Genomic DNA, 26,885 nt, shown 5'->3' on the forward strand with positions numbered 1-26,885 from the left:
TAGGTTAAGCATGACTTCCACCATCTTGTATCCTAGTGCACCAGATATAAAGGCTAGAATTCCATTAGCTTTATTGATTATTCATGTGGCTGTTCATGAGATTTTAATTTAGAATTCAACTGTTTCTAGCTTTTCCCCATTTAGTAAATATCCTGTTCTATCCTTTTAGGTCTAAAGTTGATCTCCCATTTTCCTACATTTCAATCCAGTTGCTACAATTTTGCTCATTCACTTAATCTATTGATATCTCTTTATAATTTTACACCTCTGTATGCAGTCTGCACTTTCTTCCCCTGTTTGCGTGGGTTTCCTCCCACAGTCCAAAGATGTGCAGGTTAGATGGATTGGCCATGCTAAATTGCCCCTTCGTGTCCAGGGGTGTGTTGGTTAGGTGGGGTTAGGGGATAGGGTAATGGGGGAGTGGGCCTAGGTAGGGTGCTCTTTCTGAAGATTAGTGCAGACTCAATAGGCCCAATGGCCTCCTTCTGCACTGTAGGAATTCTATGGTTCTACCTACAATACTTACAATTTTGCCTATCTTTGTTATCGGCAAATTTGCATTTGCTTCTTTTTATCTTGTTATGTAAGTTGTTAATGAATATAGTGGACAGTTGGATTTGGATTTTTGTTTATTGTCAGGTGTACCGAGGTACAGTGAAAAGTATTTTTCAGTGAGCAGCTCAACAGATCATTAAATACATGAAAAGAAAACTTTAAAAAAATACATAATAGGGAAAAGAGAGAGGTTAGTAATAATGTTAGTCTTAGAATTAAATTTGAAAAGATTAGAACGATAAAAGAAAATCCGGTAGGGAGAGCTCGCAGAGAGTTGCCACGCTCTGGCGCCATCTTGCTGCTTTCCTACTAGTCACAAATAGCCAATTATACAAATCGCCCAATTTCCCTACTCTGTGTCTCCTGCATTTATGGTCTATAAACTAATGCTAACTCATCTTTCTGCATGCTGCTCAGCTCTATAATATCAAACTAGTTTATTGTTTCCCATCAACAATCACTGTTTAACCAAACAGATTTGTAAAAAAATCATTAAAAATAATAAAGAAAATCTTTAAAAATCTAACGATTATTGGTAATTTTTCCCCCCAAAATGTCTTGAACATAACCTTAGTTCCTTACAGCATCAAGGTTTATGCTAAGGTGCAAGGTTCATGTTTTACTTTGTCTGTACTGTGTGTGCCAGGGCTGGGTCACCCACTCTGGGTGAATTTGATAATCATAGACATATGGTTTGGGGGTCATCTTCCCCGCACAGGCACTTTTAGTAAGCTGGAAACAAGGACCTTTAATTTGCACATATCCTGGATTACTAGAGAGCGTTCTCAGTAGCCGTTCCACTGCCATGGATTCTGAAAATGAAAAAAAAAGCTTCAGATAAGATTTAAGGAAATATGAATTCATCCATTACATTGACCTGAGATACGTTTAGTAAGTCACAAAACATTTAAGTGAGTATCACTTTAAAATATCAATCTTTGAGTCTTCTGGTAAAATGGCCGCACCATTTTGAACAAGTTGGTCCTAGTACATAGTGATACCTAATATTAAACTGATGATATAATAATATGTATCCTTCTATTCTGAGCTACTATAATATTATCATGTAGCTACTTAAAACTCTTCTAAAAGCCCAACCGGATTAAGAAATATAAAAACGCATTGCTTGCTAATGCAAAATGGACGACAGCCAATCAACAATCCATGCAACAATTTTGTTTGAAATGGAAACAATCTCAAACAGAGTGAACAGCTTGTATTTATTTATTTAAAAAATGTATTTTTATTAAGAAAAGTTTTTCAAATATAGCACCATCACAACCATATTCAACAGCTATTACAATGTTCCAATCCCCACCCCCTCCCCCACCCCCCCAAAATCAAACCTTAAAAGAACAAAAAAACAATCCCCCCCCCCCCCCCCCCCCCCCCCCCAAACATCTGACGGTGACCAGCTCCCTGAAGAGGACAAATAACGACTGCCACTTCAGATAGAGCCCCTCTGTCGACTCTCTCGGGATATACTGAGCCCCGCGCCGGGCCGGAGAATTGCCGCAACCGCACCACAATGCCCCGTCGCCGGTGCGTGATTCTCCGAGGTGCGGAGAATTGGCGGCATTTGTGCAAGTGCGTTTGGCGAGGCGCCGGCTGCGGGCTGCTGGAATCGCCGGGGCCGCCAATTCTCCAGCCCGGATGGGCCGAGTGGCCGCGCCAATACGACAGAGTCGGGAATTCTCGGAGTTAGGTTGGAGCCCTAGGACACCCCTCGCACCTAGAATCTACTTGCGAGAAGAACCCACTCATCCATGCCCTGGTCAGGTGTACTCTAGGAACCACTTTAAATTGAATCAGGCTGAGCCTTGCGCACAAGGAGGTGGAGCTGTCTCTGTGTAGAACCTTGCTCCACACCTTTCCCATCAAACACCTGGCCCAGCTCCCCATCCCACTTCCTCTTAACCTCATCCAGTGAAACCTTCTCCATCGACACGAGCCAACTATAAATGTCTGACATCCTCTCTTCTCCTACATCCACCACAGAAAGAACCCTATCCATCAACAAGGCCGGAGGCGCCAAGGGGAAGGAAGAAATCTCCTTGTATACAAAGGCGCGTACCTGATTCGTTTTTTATAATTTAGAGTACCCAATTCATTTTTTCCAATGAAAGGGCAATTTAGTGAGGCCAATCCACCTATCCTGCACATCTTTGGGTTGTGGGAAATAAACCAATGCAAACACGGGGAGAATGTGCAAACTCCACACGGACAGTGACCCAGACTCAGGATCGAACCTGGGACCTCGTCTCCGTGAGGCAGCAGTGTAACCACTGAGCCACCATGCTGCCCTAGGCTCGTACCTGATAATACCCAAAGAGGTTAGCTCTCGTGAGTTCGGTACTTGTCCACCTACTCCTCAAAATCAGCGAAATTCCCACCTGTAAATAAATCTCCAAACCACTCCAATCCCTCCTCCCTCCATGTCCCAAACACCGAGTCTAAGGCTGCCGGTTTCTCACAGATTGGGACCAACAATGACATAACTTAAGCACCCAGTTTAAAATGCTATCTAAACTGCCTCCATATTCTCAAGGTGGTCACCGGACTGGAAGTTCATTTAGCTGAGGAGAATGGAAGAGGAGCCGTAACCAAAGCTCTTAAACTGGAGTCTCTGCAGGCGCCTCCCTCCATTTGCCCCAACACAAACTCCATCCCCTGTACCACCCCTGCACCCTCTCAATATTTGCCACCCAATAATAAAATAATAGATTGGGCAAAGCCAGGCCCCTGACTGCAAAAGCTCTCTATGGATTCGTGGGGTCTTAGCTGCCCAAATCAAAGTTAACATTTTACTGACTTTCACAAAGAAAGATTTTGGGTGGAAAATTGGAAAGCACTGAAGCAAAAATAAAATCCTTGCGAGGATATTCATTTTTACAGACTGAACCCTACCCTCCAAGGTCAGCAGGAAACTTTCCCACCTCCTCAGGTCAGCCTTCACCGCTTTGCCCAAAACTCCAAAGTTCAGTTTATGGAGCGAGGCCCAGTAGTGGGCCACCCAGATTCCCAGATAACAGAAGTTGGACCTGGCCAGGCAAAAGGGCAACCTCCTCGGATCGGCTGCTCTTCCTGGGTGATTCACCAGAAGGAATTCCCTTTTGCCCAAGTTCAATTTATACTCAGAGAAGGAGCCACCCGAGCAGCTTCCTTATCTCCTCTCCACTGGCGAGAAGATCTGCCACATACAACAATAAATCATCCGCAAACAATGTTATGCTATGCTCCGTCCCTGCCTACCCTTAATAAACCCCATCTGCTCCTCCAATATAACACCTGGGAGGCAGGGTCTAGGCTCATGGCCAGGACCTTTGCCAACAACTTCGCATCTGCATTCAGTTACAAAATAGGGCGTTACAACCTGCACTCTGCCAGATCCTTATATTTCTTTAAGATTGAGGAGAAGACTGACTATGACAGGTCACATATGGCGACAGCATAAACAAGAGCAGTAAAAACGGCCGTCTTGGATGGCCCCCAAGCAAAGGGAAACCCCGGAGTGCAGGGGCACATCCACATGGTGGATATGGCAAGGATGGCCATCTTGAACAGCCCCTGGACAAAGGGAAACTCCGGAGCGCAGGGGCACAGCCACATGGTGAATATAGCGACAACAGCCATCTTGGATGGTCCCCAAACAAAGGGAAGCGCCGGAATGCAGAGGCACATCCACATGGTGAATATGGCAACAATGGCCATCTTAAAGTGCCCGTGGCCAAAGGGAAATCCCGGAGTGCAGGGGCACAGTCACATGGTGAGTATAGCGACAACAGCCATCTTGGATGGCTCTCAAACAAGGGGAAACCCTGGAGTGTAGGGGCACATCTACAAGGTAAGTATAGTTGACCCCGGAGGAGTGGGGCGACAGAAATCCCCCATTAGGATTGTTACCTGGAATGTCAGAGGACGTAACAGCCCAGTGAAAAAAATCTAAAGTCTTTGCACACCTGAGAAGTCTGAGGGCTGATGTTATCTACCTCCAAGAGACGCACCTGAGAGAAAGGACCGACTGAGGTTAAGAAAGAGCTGGGTGGGATAGACTTACCAATTGTGCTACAGGGTGAGGGCTAGATGGAGTGGCCATACTTCTCAATAAGTGGACAGTTTTCATGGTGACAAAAACAGCTATGGATCCAAGGGGACGGTATGTCATGGATTGGATTGGATTGGATTTGTTTATTGTCACGTGTACCGAGGTACAGTGAAAAGTATTTTTCTGCGAGCAGCTCAACAGATCATTAAGTACATGGAAAGAAAAGGGAATAAAAGAAAATACAAAATAGGGCAACACAAGGTATACAATGTAATAACATAAGCACTGGCATTGGATGAAGCATACAGGGGTGTAGTGTTAATGAGGTCAGTCCACAAGAGGATCATTTGGGCGTCTGGCGACAGTGGGGAAGAAGTTGTTTTCGAGTCTGTTTGTGTGTGTTCTCAGACTTCTGTATTTCCTGCCCGATGGAAGAAGTTGGAAGAGTGAGTAAGCTGGGGGGGGGGGGGGGGGGACGAGTCTTTGATTATGCTGCCCGCTTTCCCCAGGCAGCGGGAGCTGTAGATGGAGTTAATGGATGGGAGGCAGGTTTATGTGATAGACTGGGCTGTGTTCACGACGCTGTGAAGTTTCTTGCGGTCCTGGGCCGAGCAGTCAGATAGGATACTTTCTATGGTGCATCTGTAACAGTTGGTAAGAGTTAATGTGGACATGCCGAATTTCTCCAGTTTCCTGAGGAAGAATAGGCATTGTTGTGCTTTCTTCGTGGTAGCTTCGACATAGGTGGACCAGGACAGATTTTTTGGAGATGTGCACCCCTAGGAATTTGAAACTGCTAACCATCTCCACCTCGGGCCCCGTTGATGCAGACAGGGGTTAGTGGTGACCTGGAAGGGGGACCAGTGGTCCTCGTAAACGTGGACGTCCAAACTGGGACGATGCAGAATTCATAAAGAAAACATGACAGAAATGACCGACATAGACTTCCACCGACTCATTATGTTGGGGGGAGACTTTAACTGCTCACAGGACCCACAAACGGAAATCAGGAAAACTATCAAACAAGGTGAGAGAGTTGAACGCCTTCATGGAACAGATGGGCACAGTGGACCCCTGGAGGTTCACACAACAAATGGAAAAGGAGTTCTCCTACTCCCAGGTCCACAGGGTCGACTTCTTCGTTGTGGGGAAAGCGGTGCTTCCAAGGATAGAGGGAGCAGACTCCGCAATAGTAATATCCACAATACGTGGGTGTGAGGTTGTAAATGGTGGGCTGGGCATAACGCGGGCCCCCCCCCCCCCCCCCCCCCCCCCCCCCCCCCGCCACCCCATGGAGGCTGGACATGGCCCTCCTCACCGATAAAGCAGTCTACGAACTGATGCCACCAGCCATCAACTGATAAGTTACCAGCAACCAAATTGGGGAGGTTTCCCATTCGGGGAGGCATTAAGGCGTGATAAGGGGGGAAATTATTGCATACAAGGCGTGCAAGGATAGGAAGGAGAGGGCGGCTAGGCAACAGTTGGTTGACTCCACACTGGAGCCAACCTTCCATTCCATCTGGCAACCCCTCGACTCAAATATTCTGACTCCTAGAATGGTTCTCCAACTTGGCCCTCAGTGCCTTATTTACACCAGCCATCAGGGACATCTCAACTTCCTGAGAGGCAATCTGGTCACTGTGCTTCGAGAGACCCACCTCCACACCCTTTATCATTGTGCCATGCGCTTTTACCGTCTCTTTGATCTTTTTTAACACTGACAGAATGGCTTATGGGCATCCCAACCCACAACCAGACACAACCCACCATTGCTTCTCGAATTCCACCACCAAGGCGCCGGCAAGTATTCGGCCATTAGTGGAATGGCCGGAGTCGCAGCAGCACCAAAGAGCCCTGAAAAGTCTCAGATTCTGTCATGGAACTTATATTCAACCTACTTTGCCCTGGTCCTTCTGGGCATTTCCCTACTGTGGGCACCTTATACCATCAATCAGTGGGATTTTAGGCATAAATACCCCCAGAAACTGGGTGACTTCTCCCTACATGCCGCCATTAGAAGTAAAGAAAAAGATAGAGGAATTCTTCCACTGGTTAAGTCAAAAGTTGAAAGGGAAAACGATAGATGATAGTTATATGGTTATACTGTTGGTGTCTCAGCACTTGTTGAAGGAGTGTCAATCAAGCAGACTGCTTTTTCCTGGATGGTGTTGAGCTTCCTGAGTGTTGTTTGAGCTACACTCATCCAGGCAAGTGGAGAGTATTCCATTAAGCTCCTGATTTTAGCGGTTCAAGTAGGGGTTGCTCACATCACCTTTTCAAAGACAGTTAGAGATGGCCAATAAATGCTGACATTGCCAGAAATGCCAATATCCTACCAAAGAGTTTTTTAAAAATTGGAAGCCTTGGTGATGGAACGCATATGGGTTCAGAGCCTCATCTCAAAGTCAAATAGAATGTCAAGGTTGAGGACATTCTTGTTTGTCCTCAGAAAGTGGCCAGGGAGGATGATGCAGTTACTGCCTTGGGGATGTAGTTTGTAGCTCGGATGAAAGACATGGTTTCAGATTCCTCAGAATCGGATTCTGAGGGCAGCACGGTGGCGCAGTGGGTTAGCACTGTGGCCTCACGGCGCCGAGGTCCCAGGTTCAATCCCGGCTCTGGGTCACTGTCCGTGTGGAGTTTGCACATTCTCCCCATGTTTGCATGGGTTTCGCCCCCACATCCCCAAAATTTGCAAGCTAGGTGGATTGGCCACGCTAAATTGACCCTTAATTAAAACAAAGAATCGGATTCTGGACAGGTAGTATGGCAAATTAGAGACAGTGCAATGGTCAAGGGAGAACAAAGAACATAGGAAATAGGTGCAAGAATCGGCCAGTCAGCCCTTTGAGCCCATTCCATCATTCAATGAGATCATGCCTGATCTTCTATCTCGCAATCATTATCCTGCACTATCCCTATCCCTTGATGTTTGATATGCAGAAATCTATCAATCTCAATCTTGAACATACTTAACATCTGAGTCTCCACAGCCCTCCTGGGCAGAGAATTTCAAAGATTCAGCACCTCCTTAGTGAACAAATTCTGCCTCATCTAAATAACCTGCCCCTTATTCTGAGACTGTGTGCACTGGTTCTAGACACGTCCTCACTCCCCCACCCCACCCCAGCCAAGGGAAACACCCTTCCTGGATCTAACCTGTCAAGCCCTGTAAGAATTTTGTATGTTTGAATGAGATCATCTTTCGTTCTTCTAAATTCCAGAGAATAAAAGTCCAGTCTATTTAAGCTTTCCTTATAGGACAGTCCTTCCACCCCAGGAATTAGTTGATGAACTTTTATTGCACTCCCTGTATGGCAAGTATATCTTTCCTTAAATACGGAGACCAAAACTGCACCAAGTACTCCACGTGTAGTCTCACCGAAGCTCTACATAATTGCAGTAAGGTATATACTCAAATCCTCTTGTAATAAAGGCCAACATACCATATGCCTTCTCAATTGCTCACTTGCATGTTTATTTTCAGAGGTAATGATGAGGTAGAGTTGGATCCTTCGTGTATATGTGGAACCTAGTGTGGCTTCAAATGATACCAATGAGGGGCAGCATGCAGATGAGAAATAGGAGGGAGCCAAGGATAATTTCTTAAGTGACTCCAGATGTACCAGCGTAGGAGTGGGAAAAGAGGCCATTGGATTGGATTGGATCGGATTTGTTTATTGTCACGTGTACCGAGGTACAGTGAAAAGTATTTTTCTGTGAGCAGCTCAAACAGATCATTTAGTACATGAAAATAAAATAAAATATATAATAGGGCAACACCAAGGTACACAATGTAAATACATAGACACCAGCATTGGGTGAAGCATACAGGAGTGTAGTATTAATCAGGTCAGTCCATAAGAGGGTCGTTTAGGAATCTGGTAACACTGAAGAAGCTGGTTTTGAATCATTGCAGTTGATTCTGCTGTTTGAAAAAGGAGGTAGGCAGAAAGTGGGTAATTATAGGCCAATTAGCTTAACTTCAGTAGTAGGGAAGATGCTGGAATCTATCATCAAGGAAGAAATAGCGAGGCATCTGGATGAAAATTGTCCCATTAGGCAGACGCAGCATGGGTTCATAACTAATTTAGTGGAGTTTTTTGAGGACATTACCAGTGCGGTAGATAACGGGGAGCCAATGGATGTGGTATATCTGGATTTCCAGAAAGCTTTTGACAAGGTGCTACACAAAAGGTTGCTGCATAAGATAAAGATGCATGGCATTAATGGTAAAGTAGTAGCATGGATAGAGGATTGGTTACTTAATAGAAAGCAAAGAGTGGGGATTAATGGGTGTTTCTCTGGTTGGCAATCAGTAGCTAGTGGTGTCCCTCAGGGATCAGTGTTGGGCCTACAATTGTTCACAATTTACAGAGATGATTTGGAGTTGGGGACCAAGTGCAATATATCCATGTTTGCAGACGACACTAAGATGAGTGGTAAAGCAAAAAGTGCAGAGGATACTGGAAGTCTACAGAGGGATTTGGATTAGTTAAGTGAATGGGCTAGGGTCTGGCAGATGGAATACAATGTTGACAAATATGAGGTTATCCATTTTGGTAGGAATAACAGCAAACGGGATTATTATTTAAATGATAAAATATTAAAACATGATGCTGTGCAGAGAGACCTGGTGTGCTCGTGCACGAGTCGCAAAAAGTTGGTTTACAGGTGATTAAGAAGGCAAATGGAATTTTGTCCTTCATTGCTAGAGGGATGGAGTTTAAGACTAGGGAGGTTATGCTGCAAATGTATAAGGTGTTAGTGAGGCCACACCTGGAGTATTGTGTTCAGTTTTGGTCTCCTTACCTGTGAAAGGACGTACTGGCGCTGGAGGGTGTGCAGAGGGGATTCATTAGGTTAATCCCAGAGCTGAAGGGGTTGGATTACAAGGAGAGGTTGAGTAGACTGGGACTGTACTCATTGGAATTTAGAAGGATGCGGGGGGATCTTTTGGAAAAATATAAAATTATGAAGGGAATAGATAGGATAGATGCGGGCAGGTTGTTTCCACTGGCGGGTGAAAGCAGAACTAGGGGGCATAGCCTCAAAATAAGGGGAAGTAGATTTAGGACTGACTTTAGGAGGAACTTTTTCAACCAAAGCGAAGCAGTTGAAGCTCCTTCATTAAATGTTTTTAAGATAAAGATAGATAATTTTTTTTGAAGAATAAAGGATTAAAGGGTTATAGTGCTCAGGCGAGAACGTGGAGCTGAGTCCACAAAAGATCAGCCATGATCTCATTGAATGGTGGAGCAGGCTAGAGGGGCCAGATGGCCTACTCCTGCTCCTAGTTCTTATGTTCTCTGGCTTTCACTGGATAGACAAGAACTGAATTTGGTGCCATGGTAGCACAGTGGCTAGCACTGCTGCCTCAAAAGCGTAAGGGACCCGAGTTCAATTCCGGCCTCGGGTGACTGTCCGTGTGGAGTTTGCATATTCTCCCCATGCCTGCGTGGGTTTCCAACAGGTGCTCCGGTTTCCTCCCACAGTCCAAAGATGTGCCGGTTAGGTGGACTGGCCAATTTGAATTGTTCCTTAATGTCCCTCTGTAACCAAAAGGTTAGGTGGGGTTACAGGGATAGGGTGGAGGCGTCGGCCTGGGTAGGGCGCTCTTTCGGAGAGTTGGTGCAGGCTCGATGGGCTGAATGGCCTTCTGCACTGTAGAGTTCTATCAATCAGGCAATAGTAGGCCTACCCAACCCATTGGTGGAAGAGAGGCATTGGAGGAGAATGGAGTGGTTAACCATGTCAAAGGCCACAGATGGATGGTTGAGAAGGAATTATTGCCAAAGACAGTCAGAGAGAATTTCATTTGTGACTTAGATAAAAGCAGCTTTGATGCCCTGGCAGGGGTCGAAAGGTGTTACAGGAAAGTTGAGCACAGATTTGGGGTATGGTGACAACACATTCAAGGATTTTGGAGAGGAAAGGAAGGTTGGAGATTTGGTAGTACAGAGGGGTAAAGGGTATGTATCTTTGAGGAAGAGAGAGGTGACTTGAATGAGAGGGTGTCAGCACTTGGGGAAAGAGAACTTTTAACAATACCAACTAACCTGGAAAAGACTGGGTGATCAGCTGTTTGGTGGTATTGGGTCTCATGGACAAGTTGAATAGGAGAGAGCATGAGGGGAGGGAGGAATGAAATTAGAGAATATACAAATTCGTGGCTCTAGCAGAGGGGAACTTTAGAACAAGTTTGGCTGGGTAGACTAGGGGGAAAGAGGGAAGCAGCAGGGGCAGCTGAATGGATGGTTTTAACCTTTGTGACAGAAAAGTCCATGAGGGACGCATATTTGGTGTTGGAGCCAAGGATGAAGGGAACAAAAAAATGGAGTTTAAGAAGTTAGTTTGTAATAAAGAAGAGAAGCCCAAGATTATCTTTGCATTCCATGGTGATCCTGGGATAGTCAGCCATTTCACTATTGCCCATGTTACAGTAGCACACAAGAAACATGTCACAAAATAAGACAAAGCCCACTGACTCATCTTGTTCCTGTAGCAACAGAATCCCAGGTTTTAATGGATTAACTGCTACCAGGTTCCTTGGCTCTGTTTCTGATAAATTATTCTGGGCGGGGATGTAAATGGAGGCACCAGTGGCAAGACAGCAGATCTGCCCCATAATTATTTTTTGCTCAGTTATAGTCTGTCAATATGAAATTAATCAGGCAGTTCCACAATATTCCTCTTCAAAAGTACAGTTCCTTCTTATCATTGTTATTGTCATTTTGTAAGCAGAAATATATTGTAATGGTTAAAATTCCAAACCTTATTGGTTCTCTGATCAAAAATTGCGCTACTTCAAATATTGAGATTGAAACAGCAGTTCTTGCATTCGTCTGGAGTCAAACATGAGCAGCTGCTTTTAATATGTTCGTGCTACTGTGGAATTCATCCCACAAAGTGAAGAGGACAGTTTCTATGGCATCGGAAATGTGAAGATTCTTGAAGTGGTTATGTGTCATAAATATGTCCTAAGCCACATGAAATTAATGGATTGAAAACTGGATTGACAATTAGAAACAGAAAGAGACAGAGGTAAGTAGGAAAGACTGTCTGGTGACAGTGTCTGGCGGGAGATTCCACAAGAATGGTTCCAGATTCTCTGTTGTTCACACTATCCAGAAATAATATAAGAGTACCTACTGTAATTTAAAAAATTATAATATTTGCGGATGACAACAAGTTATGTGGCCAGGTAATGAATATAAAGGACGTTGACTGTATGGAAGGATCGGGGGGCCAATTACGGCAAACGCACTATTTAAATAGCAGAAGATAAAATCGAACATGATACAGTAAATGCAATTGAAACAAGAAAATGAAATGTGTACACAATGAACGAGTGTCCATTAGCAAAAGGTTGTAAAGAACCCTGGGGTGATCATTGACCATTCATTGAAATGGTTCTTTGTAAGTATACAGGAAGTGTGCTGCTAAGTGCTGGTAAGTGGTTTATGCCATGAGCACAAATTAGTTATTCCCACAAATGACAAACCATCTAATGTACTGCCAGTGATGTAATATTTTAATATTCTATGGTTAATTGTGTTCACTGCTAGATGAGTTAAGAGAGAGTAAAGCATTCATTTGCCGCAGTGAATTGGTGTGTTAGTTTTCCTGTGCTGAATTATCACATTTCTGAGCACTAAAGTTAGCACTAATTTCGCAGAAAACAATTTGAGCTATGGTAGACATCTAGTTTACTGTGTTAATGACTCATCCATTGCTTCACATTACTGTCAGAGGTCGTTTGATAAATAGTCCATCGAATTTTTTATCAATGGGAAATTTAATGGAACGTTGCTTCTTCCCTGATTTGGTGGGAATGCATCTTGGTGGGAAGAATGAGGAAGGATAACATAATATAGAACATACAGTGCAGAAGGAGGCCATTTGGCCCATTGAGTCTGCACTGACCCACTTAAGTCCTCACTTTCACCCTATTCCCGTAACTCAATAACCCCTGCTAACCTTTTTGGTCACTAAGGGCAATTTACCATGGCCAATCCACCTAACCGGCACGTCTTTTGACTGTGGGAGGAAACCGGAACACCTGGAGGAAACTCACGCAGACACAGGGAGAACATGCAGACTCCGCACAGACAGTGACCCAGTGGGGAATCGAACCTGGGACCCTGGCGCTGTGAAGCCACAGTGCTATCCACTTGTGCTGCCTACCCTTTACATGTTGAATGTCTAGAATATAATGGGTTGATGTAATATCATAATTGAACACTAGATGGAGCTAGATGCAGAACTATATCAAGCACTGACTCACAGGCCTCTGGGAGAGGGCTGAAGAGGTCAAGGGAGTGCAGAGAACAGTTATAAATAGAGTGTAAAGACAATTGTTAGTGGAGTGTAGATTATAGATTATTAGATTATTGCTTGCTATAGGAGTAAGTGGTTGTTGAATTTAGCTTCTGTGGTCTTTTGGACACTATTGCATCCATCCTGATAATAAGAATCACAAAGAACACCACAGTACCCACTCCCCTTCCCATGCATATACAGAAAGTGGAACACCTGCTGCTCTTTCACCCTCCTCCATTACCACTGTCCAGGGAGCCAGAAACTCTAAGATTAAACTGTGATTTGCTTGCACTTTTTAGAAATTTCATATCCTGTATTTACTGTTCACGATGCAGTCTCCTCTCCCTTAGGGATACCAAAGATAAATTGGATGACTGCTATTTGGAATACCTCTGTTCAGCCCATAGACATGACCCTGCATTTCCAGTCACTTTCCATTTTAGTTCTCTGCCCCACTTCTACTTTGACCTCTTGGTTCTCAGTCACCTACACGGTTCCAATGAAGCCTGACAGAATCACGAGGAATGGCACTTCACCTTTCGATTGGGCACTTCTGGACTGAACACTTGAGTTCAACATTTCAGATTATAACCACAGATCCTTTTTTTTGGAGAGCAGTCGCTGATAATGCTTTTAGGTCGACACTTCCTGGAGACCCAACTTTCTTTTCTTTACTTATCCCCATAACTACCCCCTTTTGGCTTGCACTATCATCCCTTTTGTCATTTAATCTAATCTGCCTTTTATCCCAGCACAAATCTTCCCCTTTTTCCCTCCAAGTGTTCGACTTGCTTCGAATCTGTTACATCGCTCACATTTTTCACTTCTGATGAAAGATCATCAACTTGAACCATTAAATATGTTTCATTCTCCACATATGTTGCCTGGCTTGCTGAGTATTTCTAACATTTCTTATTTTAGTTATGTTCTATTAACTATGCTCGGAGTTGCTAGGGGCGGGATTCTCCGACCCCACGCAGGGTCGGAGAATTGGCGGGAACTGGAAGCGGCGTGATTTCCGCTCCCGCAGGTCTCCTAATTCTCCCGCCGGTAAAAAACCGGCGTTGTGCAAATCCCGCCGGCAGCCTGTGAAAACAGCTGGCGCCGGCGGGATTTCATTTTTTTAAAACTCACCTTTAAATCTCCGGCCCGGATGGGCCGAAGTCCCGCCGCTGGGAGGCCTTCTCCCGCCGCCGAGGTGTACACCACCTCAGAAACGGCGGACTCAGCGGCGCGAGCGGGCCCCCGGGGTCCTGGGGGGGCGGGGGGCGATCGGACCCGGGGGGGTGCCCCCACGGAAGCCTGGCCCGCGATCAGGGCCCCCCGCTCACTCCGCGGGGCAGTGCCGTGGGGGCACTCTTTCTCCTTCCGCGCCGCCACGGCCTCCGCCATGGCGGACGCGGAGGAGAACCCCGCATCGCGCATGCGCCGGCAGTGAGGTCAGCGGCCAGCTGCCGCTGACGTCACTGCCGGCGCATGCGCCGACCGCCGAAAGCCTTTCGGCCAGCCCCGCTACCGACTGCGCCGGGTGTTTGCGCCAGTCTACCGGTGCAAACTGCTCCGGCGCGGGGCTGGCCCCCAAAGGTGGGGAGAATTCCCCACCTTTGGAGGAGGCGCGACCCCTGAGTGGTTGGCGCCACTCCCCTACGCCGGCACCCTCCGTCACGCCGAGTAGGGGAGAATCCCGCCCATGGTTAGGGAGAGACAAATTAATCAGAATACAAGTTCCCTATCATATTGTTATCACCCGAGCTAAACATTTTGAATGTGGACAATGGTAGACTTGCTATTATGGCTCACTATTTAAAACCAAGCAAACTAATTTTCCAGGCTTATACACAGTGTGGTCGCTTGACTGTAAAGACTGTTTCCCTTTTTATGGTAGCCACCTTGTAGATTTTCTGGGGTACAATGTTAGTGCTAATTCATAACAAGTTAATTTTATTTTTGTGCAGCATTCCTAACTCAACTAGGAAATGGAGTTGAGAATCTCCAAACTCAAAGGATATGGGGGAAGGTGGGATCAGCCTATTGAATTGGATGATCAGCCATGATTATAATCAATGGTGGAGCAGGCTGAAAGGGCCGCATGGCTTTGTCCTGCTCCTATTTTGTATGTTTCTAACTGACTTTGTACATGTGCCTTAAAATCAAAAGAAAGTTCTCAATCCTCAGGGAGAATTTGATTTGAACCTGGACCAAGACCTGAAAGAATAGTCTTGCTTAATAACTATCAATAAGCTCTCACTTTTTTTCAATATTATTAAGCTTATGAAAATGTAAAAAAGACTGTAGAGAGGTATTTATGGGTCTGTTGTGTTTTTCAATATCTTGTGTGTTACGGACGCCTAGTCAGCTCTCCACAGTGGTTAAGATTCTGGACCAGAGCCATAAATGTTTTAAGTTTTAAGACTTAAAGATTGGAGAGATTGATTCATTCCAGGAGTGATAATATAAGAAATATGGTGTGGTTATTTTATAAACAAACTTTATTAAAAGAAAACAATATTTAAACTTTTAAACTTCAACTCTAATAACAACAGATTACATGTGGTTTCTTAACCTTAACACACAAGTTCCCATTAAACAACACTGTAACAGAACATGCCACTTTTTTAATGTAATTTATTTCAACCAGTAACATAAACAACAATACACTCCACAAACTCACAATCCACCGTTTGTACAATTTTCCACCCTTTACCCTCATACCCCTCCTTCTTACCCTCCGTGATGAATAGTTCATCAAACATTGTCATGAACAACCCCACCATGTCTTGAAGCCCTCCGCTGACCCCCTCAACTAAAATTTGATCTTTTTCAACTGGAGAAAGTCATACAAGTCACCCAGCCAGGCCGCCGCCCCTGATGGCACATCCGACCTCCAATTCAGCAAGGTCCTTTCACCGGGCAATTAGAAAGGCAAAGGCCACAACATCTGCCCCCTTCTCATCCAGCAGCTCCAGCATTTCTGATACCCCAAAGCTTGCCACTATTGGGTCCGGCCTGACCTCCACCCCAACAATTTTAGATCACGTCCCAAACACCGCTACCCAATAACTCTCCAGCTTCTCGCAACCCCAAAACATGTGCACATGATTCGCCGGCCCTCGGACTCATCAGCCACCCCTTGGAAGAACCCACTCATCCTTGCCTGGGTCATATCTACCCCATGCACCATCTTGAACTAAATCAAGCCCCTCTTCATGCAAGAAGAGGTTGAATTCACCCTATGCATTGCTTCACACCACTATCCCCAGCCTATTCCCTCCCAACCCCCCCTCCTGTTTTTTCTTGATCCTCACCACTGGCACCTCTCCCTGTTCCCCCAACCAACCATATATATCCCCATTCCACCTTCTTCCGACTCATCCGGGAGCAACAGTTGTTCCAATCATGCCACTTTCACAGGCAGACAAAGGCAAGACTTGCATTACGAAGCAATTTCTCTTCTGGTAGGGGCATTCGTTCTGAACCCTTTTTCCAAAGCCTGCCTTGGCAGCAACTTTCATGACCTTTTAGGTTGAATTCCAAAGCCTGCTCCTGTTCTCTCTCCCTCTCTGTGCTCCACCCATCACTCAAACATAGGTTCTCCACTGGAGTTTCCAGACTTGAACCTATTATCATTATCTTGGCTGTCTGATTGCCCAGTCCCATTTATACAAAAAAACAGTCATGCTATCGATGTGCAACTAACTTCCCATTGACAATCAAAGATGCCATCAAACTCTATAATGGGCTAATAGCTGGTAAGACATCAGTGTCCCGAAGAACAATGGATCTGGGGAATGCAGTGTATTCCTACTAACGAGTTTAAGTCTGACTGGGACAATGTAACTTGGCCAATGTGGGCGTATCCCTCTGACTCTGTGATAACAGGTTTTTTCCACCTCAGTCTGTTTAACCGCTAAATTGCCTCTTACGTTTGAGGTCTCATTTTTGGACCCAATTTCCTAATATCTCCCTCGTGTGACATGTGCGAAAAGTCACAAAACATAGCTAAGATAAAATAATCCAATGATGGTACTTTCAAATTGATTATGGATTTACCTTCCCTTCCAGCCTTCAGCAACCAGTGACTGATTGAAGTGACGTACTGAGGCTTGACACATCTGGACAGTGCCTGGTAATGAAAACAGAAATGAACTGAGTTCAATAACAAGAATCTAGCAGAAGTCAAAACATCGGAAACCTGCCCGTGTAAAAATACGATATTCTCCTAATGATAGGTTAATGGCAGGTCGGTTTTCCTGTTGCCTAGTGGCATGAAAGATATTTGCATTAATTCGCTTGTCATGACTGCTCATTAAATTAACTGCTCGCCGGAATTTCCTTATGCCTTCTAAACTTACCAGCAGGAAATCATGTCAGCCTCAAACCGATTTGTCAATGTTGATGTGCACAAGGCGGACCTCAGATCACGTGAGACTTTGAGGTGAATGCACATACATAGCCTGCGCTGAACACCTCTCTGTTGGTATAGATTGGTTTGTGTCCTCTAGCTCAATGTTAAGTGCATCTTTATGGACAGCATGGCACTGCGGCACTCATGGACCCTCCATTTGGACCAACCCTGACCAGTGCTGCACCTGGGGTCGGGGACTGCAGAGGCTTTCTGCTCCCGGTGCCTGCACCATTGTCTGTATAGACAGCACTGTACTGGAGGATTCATGTATCCTTCACTTTGGTGGACCAAAGTTCAACTGGGGTTGGGATGTGAGGTGAGGTGGGGCTGGTGAGCACAAGTGGAGCAATGGGGAAGTAGGACTTTGCAAGAGCAGTGGGAAGGGCAAGGGGCACGAGGGAAGGCAGATATTCCTCCTGCTAAATGGAAAGGAGTCACAAAATGCAGAGTTTCCTCCTTTGAAATGCAATGGTGTCACAGAGTGCAAAGCTACGCTCCTGCGAAATGGAAAGGAGTCACAAATAATAGGCAATCCAGGGACTATGTGAAATTCACAGTCAGAGATAGGAGACAATGAGAGATGCAGGCATGGTGTATCCCAGTTGAAGAGAGAATAAGGACTGTGTGCTCTGCAGGAAATAAAGCACAGCTTAGTGTGCAGAGTGGTCTTACAGTTGCTATCCCTGAGCTTGGCAGGCTGCAAAGGGAATGGTGGCGGCCACAGGGAGCATCTGCATCCTGTAATATGGGGGGAGGGGGGGCGGGTATGTGAAGCTCTTATTGGGGTTTTCATCTCTGTACTTAACTGTGCATACAGCCCCCATATGAGGTGGGTGGATGTCCACGTGGGGCATTGATGCTTCGCAGGTGATGCGCTTGTGGAGAGAAGGTCATAACATTCCACAACAATGGGATCCAGTATTAGTGGGGAAGGCTGGAGAATGCCAGGGTGTAGTTCTACCTTTGCATTGTGAGGTTCCAGGTAAATTAGAGGTAAGTGGACAGTGAGAAGGTTGGGGTGAACTCTGACCTTAAGTACAGGTGTAGCAGCACTATCTTGAGGTCCTAGAATAATGGCATCATGCAAAAACAAAGGTGAGATCGTTTCTTTCTGGGAGGAGTGTGAGAGGACCGTTAAGCTGGACTATGGGGTTCCTTTGATGTCGCTCCAGTAGATAAGATCCAGGTCAGTTACAACGGAGACAGACCTCATTGCCAGGAATCAATTGAAAGCCAGTCATTTCATTCAGTGCTGTTAAAGGGATAGGTAAAATGCAAGACGTTCACATCAAAGTCTCAACATTGACGGAATTATAAGGTTGGAATGCAGCATTGGAGAGTGAAGGCAATTGTGAAGTGGGCACAAGTACGTAATATCTGCCATCCCATCAGTGAAGGGAAGGCATGGGTTTACAATGAATGCCATGCATCACTGGCCAAACATATTCCACTGATTGACCACTTCAAAGAATGGAGGGGGTGTCAGCAACGTTCCAGTGCCTGCAGCTGGAGGAGTCCAACCACCTCCAGGCCAAGAGAACTTACCAACAATGGATGGTAACCAGGCCAACACAGAACATGTTGCGCCTGGTGGCAGCCTTGGGTCAAGATGTCAGACTCCAAGACTTGGGGTACACTGTGCGGTCGATGGTTGAGGTGCTGGATACGGGAGCCCAGTCACAGTGGACATGTCCCGGGCCCACATGTACATTGCTGCGGCGCTCCAGAGCCTGGTCCATTCACAAAGGGTCATGGCTGGGAGCATCAAGAGCATTGGCTTGGTACTGACTGACCTTGGCCAGTCACAGAGGGACATGGCACAATAATCTTGCAAGGGTCGTCTGTGTGTTCGGCTGTCGCGTTATTTCAGTACGCCAGTCTGGGGCCGCTCCCCCGCGCTTCCTGTGGCGCCCGTGCTGGCCCCTTGTGGGCCGCAGAATCACTGGGCTATGGGGCCCATTGATGCCGCCGTGAAACGCTCTGGTGTTTACGCCGGCATCAACACTTAGCCCCTGTTTCCGAGAATCCAGGCCCTGCTTCTTTCCTTAGATTTTCAAACGTCTGTCTGGAGGCTTCTGGCACTAGTTCTCATGCACATAAAATGGCTTTTCCAACCTCATCATAATGCCTAGATACGTCCTCTGATAGCGATGCAAAAACTTTACGTGTTAGCTCCTACTAATTTAACTGGCTAACTTTCTTATCTTACATGGCTTACCACTCCTTCTATGTATAACCCCAGACAACACATCAGACGTGGAGGCAGCCTGCTAGGTTTCGTACCCTCTGACCGGAGATGCTTTTGGCAGCCGTCCTCTGGAGGTCCTGGACCTGGATGTGTCTGGCTTTCAGGTGTCACAGGAGACGATGTGCCACCCTATTCTGCCCGCTGCCCCTGAGATGCTGCAGTGTCAGCTGGGGGGATTTGATAGTGCTGAGATGTTCCAGCACCTCTCCTGTTGGAGGCATCAGCACAGGCCCCATAATTTCCTCCTTCCTCGGGGTGTTCGCTGGCCCTGGGCTAATCCATGGGATGGAGGTGAGGACGGAGTGAGCCCCGGAGGCGCCACCATCACCTGGATCTGCCAGTGCTGAACACCTGCACTTGTCTCAACCAGGGTCTCGATGCCCTCAAACATGGAGCTCTGAGACTGGGACAAGCCCCTTCATGAGTTACACACCCCATGCTGCAGATGTATAGAAACTTTGTTAGGCGACACTTGGAATTGTGAATTGTGTTCAATTCTGGTTATCACACTACCAGAAGGATGTGGAGGTTTTGGAGAGGGTACAGACGAGGTTTACTAGGATGTTGCCTGGTATGGAGAGCATTAGCTATGAGGAGAGGTTGGATAAACTCGGCTTGTTCTCACTGGAACGATCAAGGTTGACGGGGCGACCTGATAGAAGTCTACAAAATTATGAGGGGCATGGACAGAGTGGATAATCAGAAGCTTTTTCCCAGAGTTGAGTCAATTACTAGGGGGCATAGATTTAAGGTTCAAGGGGAAAAGTTTAGAGGAGATGTGTGAGGAAAGTTTTGTACACAAAGGGTAGTGGGTGCCTGGAACTCGCTGCCGGAGGAGGCGTTGGAAGCAGGTACGATAGTGACTTAAGTGGCATCTTGACATCTACATAAATAGGATGGGAATAGAGGGATACAGACCCCGGAAGTGTAGAAGGTTTAGGTTAGACGAGCAGCATGATTGAAGCAGGCTTAGAGTGCCCGTTCCTGTGCTGTACTTTTCTTTGTTCTTTGACGCTCCCCGAGCTGACGCCTGCTGTCACTTCCTCCCAGGAGGCACTGGCTGCCCTGTGGTTGACCATCCAAACCCCTCGGGTGAACAGGGAATCCTGTCTGGACTCCACCGCGTCCAACAGTCTTGCCAGGTCGGCTTCCCCAAATCTTGGAGCTGGTCTCTTTGGTGGCATGGCTGCGTGCTGTCTGAGGTTTGCTGTTCGGGATCGGTTTAAGCGCTGCTCCCTTTTGTTTGCGGGGAGCTGCTGGGCGCCATCCTAGCAAATCAGCCAGCGGGACAATCATTTGCAGCGTAAAGCCCTTGGGGCCTCGTTAAGTGGCCCAGTTTATGTTTGATACCCGCGACGACCTCACCAAGCCAACCATCGGGAAGCTCGCGGCAGTTCCCACTTGCTGCCACACTCTTCATTCTTCGATGGCTTGAGCAGATTTCTTTATCCTGGGAAAGACTTTACCTTTCTGTCTGCTTGGGTATTTCTTTTTTCCGCCCTTGAACTATCTCTAGTCTTTCCATCCTTCTCTAGGAGATCCTATCAGTTTGTTCATAATCTGAATGTGTTGCTGCCGGTCCTCTTCACATTTGCCTGGATTTATTTTGATCCAGCCGAGGGTCTGGATTGGGGTTTAGTTGCGCTGTGCGGCATCTATGTTACTCCCCTTAGGACTGGGGTTTTCATACATTTTCTTTTGATTTTTGTAAGGATGAATCCGCTCTTGGCTTCCACATGGGTGCAGAGGGGTCTGGTATCTGAAGAGGAGGCTGCGATAGGTCAGTGGTGCCTTTGGTGCTGCTGGATTCGAGGGGGATGTACGTTCGTGCACACCAACCATGTCACAGGAGACTCACGATGTTTTTACATGGTGATTGTGGGCCTGTGGGGCATGGGAGAGGCTGCACTGTCTTGTCATTTTTTATGGCTTTATCCTGTCTGTTCCTCGGTCTCTGGTGGGACTTTAGGAGTATCTAATCCTGTCTAATGATTGTATCGAGCTGATCGTGATGTCATTCTCCAATTCCACTCTGTTTGTCAGCTTTGAGTCATCCAGACTCGAAACGTTAGCTCCCTTCTCTCTCCACAGATGCTGGCAGGTCTGCTGCAATCATCCAGTGTTTTTGTTCCACTCTGCATTCGTGTATATTAAGCCGTTTTCTTCTTCCTACTCGTGATGTATTATTTTGTAATTTTGTTGCATTATTCTCTAAAATGAAAAACCTCAATAAATATGCTTGAAAAAAAGAAAGTGAGTTCTCGTCTGAACTCGGGCTGTGCTCCATCAAGGTGTGTGAACTGGGGGAAGAGTGCGGGTGAGCACTGTGATGGACCTTCATGAGCCCCTTCATCATCAGACGTGCTTTGGGGCTGTGATAAATGCATGTCCCCTGTTTGTGGTGAACCCACCCCAGGGCGACCTGGTGGCACAGTAGTAGCACTGCTGCTTCACAGCTCCAGGGACCCAGGTTCCATTCCGGCCTCGGGTGACTGGGCAGAGCTTGCACGTCTCCCTGTGTCTGTGTGGATTTCCTCCAGGTGTTCCGGTTTCCTCCCACAGTCCCACAGGTCAGGTGGATTGGACAGGCTAAATTGCCCCTAAGTTCCCAAAAGGTTAGGTGGGGTTACTGGGTTGCGGGGATAGGGTGGGGGCGTGGGCCTAGGAAGGGTGTTCTTTCTGAGGGTCGCTGCAGACGGGATGGGCCGAATGGCCTCTTTCTGCACTGTAGGGGTTCTATGATTGTAAGAAGGGACAGTGGATGGAGTGTGCACAACATGTAAGATGGGATGGTGGTGATGTGAAAGTTTCCGTGAGAAAGTAAGTGTTAATATGTGCCCCCACTAATGGATGTGTGAGATCAGTGAAGAGAGTAGCCGTTCGAGCAGATGATGTTATGATGAGAGTTTGATATTGGACGGAGTTGAAGGGTGACATACCCTGGCAGAGCGGATTAGATCATTCACCCACATCCTGCACTGCATTGTGGTCTGGTGTGGTTACCAACCACACTGATCTCCTGGGCAATGGCTTCCCAGACCAGTGAGGTGACGTTCGGGTGCTTCCTGGAGCCACCTCACGGGTAGACAGCATGCCTCTGCACCTGGATCCTTGAATCAAGGTGCCGAGGGCCTGGTGACCGAAGAGGGGTTATACCTTCTTTTTGGGAGAGGTGATATTTTACTTGTGGCTGGATGCCATGTTGATCAGTCTGCTGAGGACAGGGGGGGGTGGCTGGAGACAGTGATATGACTGTGTGGTACTTGTGTATAAATATGGCACCGGGACCTTCAAACCCGCCAGCTGACAGCAGGCAGACGAATCAGCTCCCAACTCACCAAGTGATTCAGAGATACTCATTCATGCATAATTAATAAGGCTCCAAGTGTGGAATCAGGCGCGGGTTGACACCATTCCGGCCAGTGGGAATGGTGTCACCGGAACCACCGCCCACTGCACTTTGACAAAAGAATGGGAGAGTTATGCCCATGGTGTCGAACTCCATCCATATTGTTCTACTGCAGAGACAAGAGCATTACGAACTGAGTAAGACAGTCACAAGGTAGGAATTTCTAATAATAATTTCAAAAGGTAATATTTTCCAAGGCACAAAACCCATCTGGGGGCCTCAGACAGAAAATCCATTCAGTAGAAATCCCATGGGCCTGCGGTTTCCAACAAGCCACTCACTGTAGTCGAGGCTCCACTTAGTGGCATGTATGTCAGAATTCTCCATCATCTGTTTCTTACAACGTAGCTGCTTAACACTGTAAAACTGAGGGACTGACGGAGTCTTCTAGGAACATATGATAAACATTTTTGAACTGCCTCACATACCATAGTTTCTAAAGTTTAAAAAATGTTTCCTCTGATTTGAGGGGCTAACCCTCCCACACCTTGGGAATGCCATTTGAGTCAGAAAGCAAAGTGATTAGTGAAAATAGCCTGACATCCAGGTGGCTAAATTTTTAACTTTGCACATTACTTCCTCCAATAGCGAGGCGGAATCAAAAACTCACAGTGTGTGGGATATTCTGGACTATTCAGTGGAGCAGAGTCACTGGTTTATAAAACTGAACTTTCCTTAATTACAATAATGGTGCTGCAGCAAGTCCTATACAATTGGCACAGTGGAAACTGTGAGCAATTCACATATAAAGAATATTGTAAGGACATAACAGGGCATCCTCACTGTCATTAGAAATAAAATTAATGTCATTCTTACATTTTTGGCCTCAATATTCTGGTCCCAGGAATGAAAGAACACTGAGACCACCACCCCTCTCCCCAGTGGCTGCTCCAACTCGTGTCCGACATCGGCCAGAGTAAGAAGGTTGGGATCCTGGGTGGCAAACAGCGTTTCCCTGGGTATCTGAGTGGGGCCAGTGGTGGCTATCTGAGCAGAGCAGTGGGGAAAGGGATAGCAGTGCTCAGGATGTTGGGTGGACACAAGGGAGGTGAAAAGAGCCTAAGTTAAGACCCTGAGGGTGAGCGTCCTGACTAATGGAATCAGCTCTACATACTTTACTTTGCAGCATGGGTCGAGACAGGGATACCTGCTCTCTCCATTGCTCTTTATCCTTGAGATCGAGCCATTGGTGATGGCACTCGGGCCTTTAGGGTATGAAGTGGTATTGAGTGAGGGGTAAGTGGAGCACCGGTTCTCCCTATATGCGGACAACCTCCTACTGTTTATATCAAGCTTTGTAGGATAATGGAGATTCTAAGAGTTTGGCACCTTCGTGGGATTCAAACCCAATATGGCAAAACGTGAGGTTTACCCGATTAATACCAGGGGGCAGGAGGATAGTTTGAGAAAGCGGCCGTTTCGGTTGGTGAGGTCGAGTTTCCGATACTGGGGAGACGTGAGACTAGGCCCAACACCGTAAGTTAAATTTGACAAGGATCGTGGAGGAATGAGGGCGATCTTCAAGAGGTGGGATATGTTTGGTATGTTGCCTCCCAGGTGCAAGGGTACGTGATGTCTCGGATCGTGTTTTCCGGGTCCTTAAGGGGGAGGGGGAGCAGCCCCAAGTCGTAGTCCACATTGGCACTAACGACATAGGTAGGAAAGGGGACAAGGATGTCAGGCAGGCCTTTAGGGAGCTAGGATGGAAGCTCAGAGCGAGAACAAACAGAGTTGTTATCTCTGGGTTTTTGCCCGTGCCACGTGATAGTGAGATGAGGAATAGGGAGAGAGAGCAATTAAACACGTGGCTACAGGAATGGTGCAGGCGGGAGGGATTCAGATTTCTGGATAACTGGGGCTCTTTCTGGGGCAGGTGGGACCTCTATAGACAGGATGGTCTACATCTGAACCTGAGGGGCACCAATATCCTGGGGGGGAGATTTGTTAGTGCTCTTTGGGGGGGTTTAAACTAATTCAGCAGGGGCATGGGAACCTGGATTGTAGTTTTGGGGTACGGGAGATTGAGAGTATAGAGGTCAGGAGCACCGATTTGACTTCGCAGGAGGGTGCCAGTGTTCAGGTAGGTGGTTTGAAGTGTGTCTACTTCAATGCCAGGAGTATACGAAATAAGGTAGGGGAACTGGCAGCATGGGTTGGTACCTGGGACTTCGATGTTGTGGCCATTTCAGAGACATGGATAGAGCAGGGACAGGAATGGTTGTTGCAGGTTCCGGGGTTTAGGTGTTTTAGTAAGCTCAGAGAAGGGGGCAAAAGAGGGGGAGGTGTGGCGCTGCTAGTCAAGGACAGTATTACGGTGGCGGAAAGGATGCTAGATGGGGACTCTTCTTCCGAGGTAGTATGGGCTGAGGTTAGAAACAGGAAAGGAGGTCACCCTGTTGGGAGTTTTCTATAGGCCACCTAATAGTTCTAGGGATGTAGAGGAAAGGACGGCGAAGATGATTCTGGAAAAGAGCGAAAGTAACAGGGTAGTTGTTATGGGAGACTTTAACTTTCCAAATATTGACTGGAAAAGATATAGTTCAAGTACATTAGATAGGTCGTTCTTTGTACAATGTGTGCAGGAGGGTTTCCTGACACAATATGTTGACAGGCCAACAAGAGGCAAGGCCACATTGGATTTGGTTTTGGGTAATGAACCAGGCCAGGTGTTAGATCTGGAGGTAGGTGAGCACTTTGGAAACAGTGACCACAATTCGGTGACCTTTACGTTAGTGATGGAAAGGGATAAGTATACCCCGCAGGGCAAGAGTTATAGCTGGGGGAAGAGCAATTATGATGCCATTAGACATGACTTAGGATGTGTAGGTTGGAGAAGTAGGCTGCAAGGGTTGGGCACACTGGATATGTGGAGCTTGTTCAAGGAACAGCTATTGCATGTTCTTGATAAGTACGTACCAGTCAGGCAGGGAGGAAGGGGTCGAGCGAGGGAACCGTGGTTTACCAAAGAAGTGGAATCTCTTGTTAAGAGGAAGAAGGAGGCCTATGTGAAGATGAGGCGTGAAGTTTCAGTTGGGGCGCTTGATAGTTACAAGGAAGCGAGGAAGGATCTAAAGAGAGAGCTAAGACGAGCAAGGAGGGGACATGAGAAGTCTTTGGCAGGTAGGATCAAGGAAAACCCAAAAGCTTTCTATAGGTATGTCAGGAATAAAAGAATGACTAGGGTAAGAGTAGGGCCAGTCAAGGACGGTGGTGGGAAGTTGTGTGTGGAGGCTGAGGAGATAAGCGAGATACTAAATGAATACTTTTCGTCAGTATTCACTCAGGAAAAAGATAATGTTGCGGAGGAGAATGCTGAGACCGAAGCTATTAGAATAGATGGCATTGAGGTGCGTAGGGAAGAAGTGTTGGCAATTCTGGACAAGGTGAAAATAGATAAGTCCCCGGGGCCTGATGGGATTTATCCTAGGATTCTCTGGGAAGCCAGGGAAGAGATTGCTGAGCCTTTGGCTTTGATTTTTATGTCATCATTGGCTACAGGAATAGTGCCAGAGGACTGGAGGGTAGCAAATGTGGTCCCTTTGTTCAAGAAGGGGAGTAGAGATAACCCCGGTAACTATAGGCCGGTGAGCCTCACGTGTGTTGTGGGTAAAGTCTTGGAGAGGATTATAAGAGATACGATTTATAATCATCTAGATAGGAATAATATGATTAGGGATAGTCAGCATGGTTTTGTGAAGGGTAGGTCATGCCTCACAAACCTTATCGAGTTCTTTGAGAAGGTGACTGAACAGGTAGACGAGGGTAGAGCAGTTGATGTGGTGTATATGGATTTCAGTAAAGCGTTTGATAAGGTTCCCCACGGTCGTCTATTGCAGAAAATACGGAGGCTGGGGATTGAGGGTGATTTAGAGATGTGGATCAGAAATTGGCTAGTTGA

At 46.6% G+C, this 26,885-nt stretch overlaps 1 protein-coding gene across 2 annotated transcripts in view; it reads right to left on the bottom strand.

Moving 5' to 3' along the window:
• Nucleotides 1–515: 515 nt before the first annotated feature.
• LOC119963191 overlaps nucleotides 516–26,885 on the bottom strand; it is a 92,420-nt gene continuing 66,050 nt past the window's right edge. For both annotated transcript variants that reach the window (XM_038791931.1, XM_038791930.1), the window contains 2 exons: nucleotides 16,976–17,048; nucleotides 516–1,367 (listed from right to left, as the gene is read on the bottom strand). In XM_038791931.1, coding sequence (XP_038647859.1) covers nucleotides 1,168–1,367; nucleotides 16,976–17,048 — 273 coding nt within the window. In that variant the 3' untranslated portion in view covers nucleotides 516–1,167. The remainder of the gene's footprint in view (nucleotides 1,368–16,975; nucleotides 17,049–26,885) is intronic.

The sequence above is a fragment of the Scyliorhinus canicula genome, chromosome 3, assembly GCF_902713615.1.
Source record: "Scyliorhinus canicula chromosome 3, sScyCan1.1, whole genome shotgun sequence".
In the NCBI taxonomy this organism is placed as follows: Eukaryota; Metazoa; Chordata; class Chondrichthyes; order Carcharhiniformes; family Scyliorhinidae; genus Scyliorhinus; species Scyliorhinus canicula.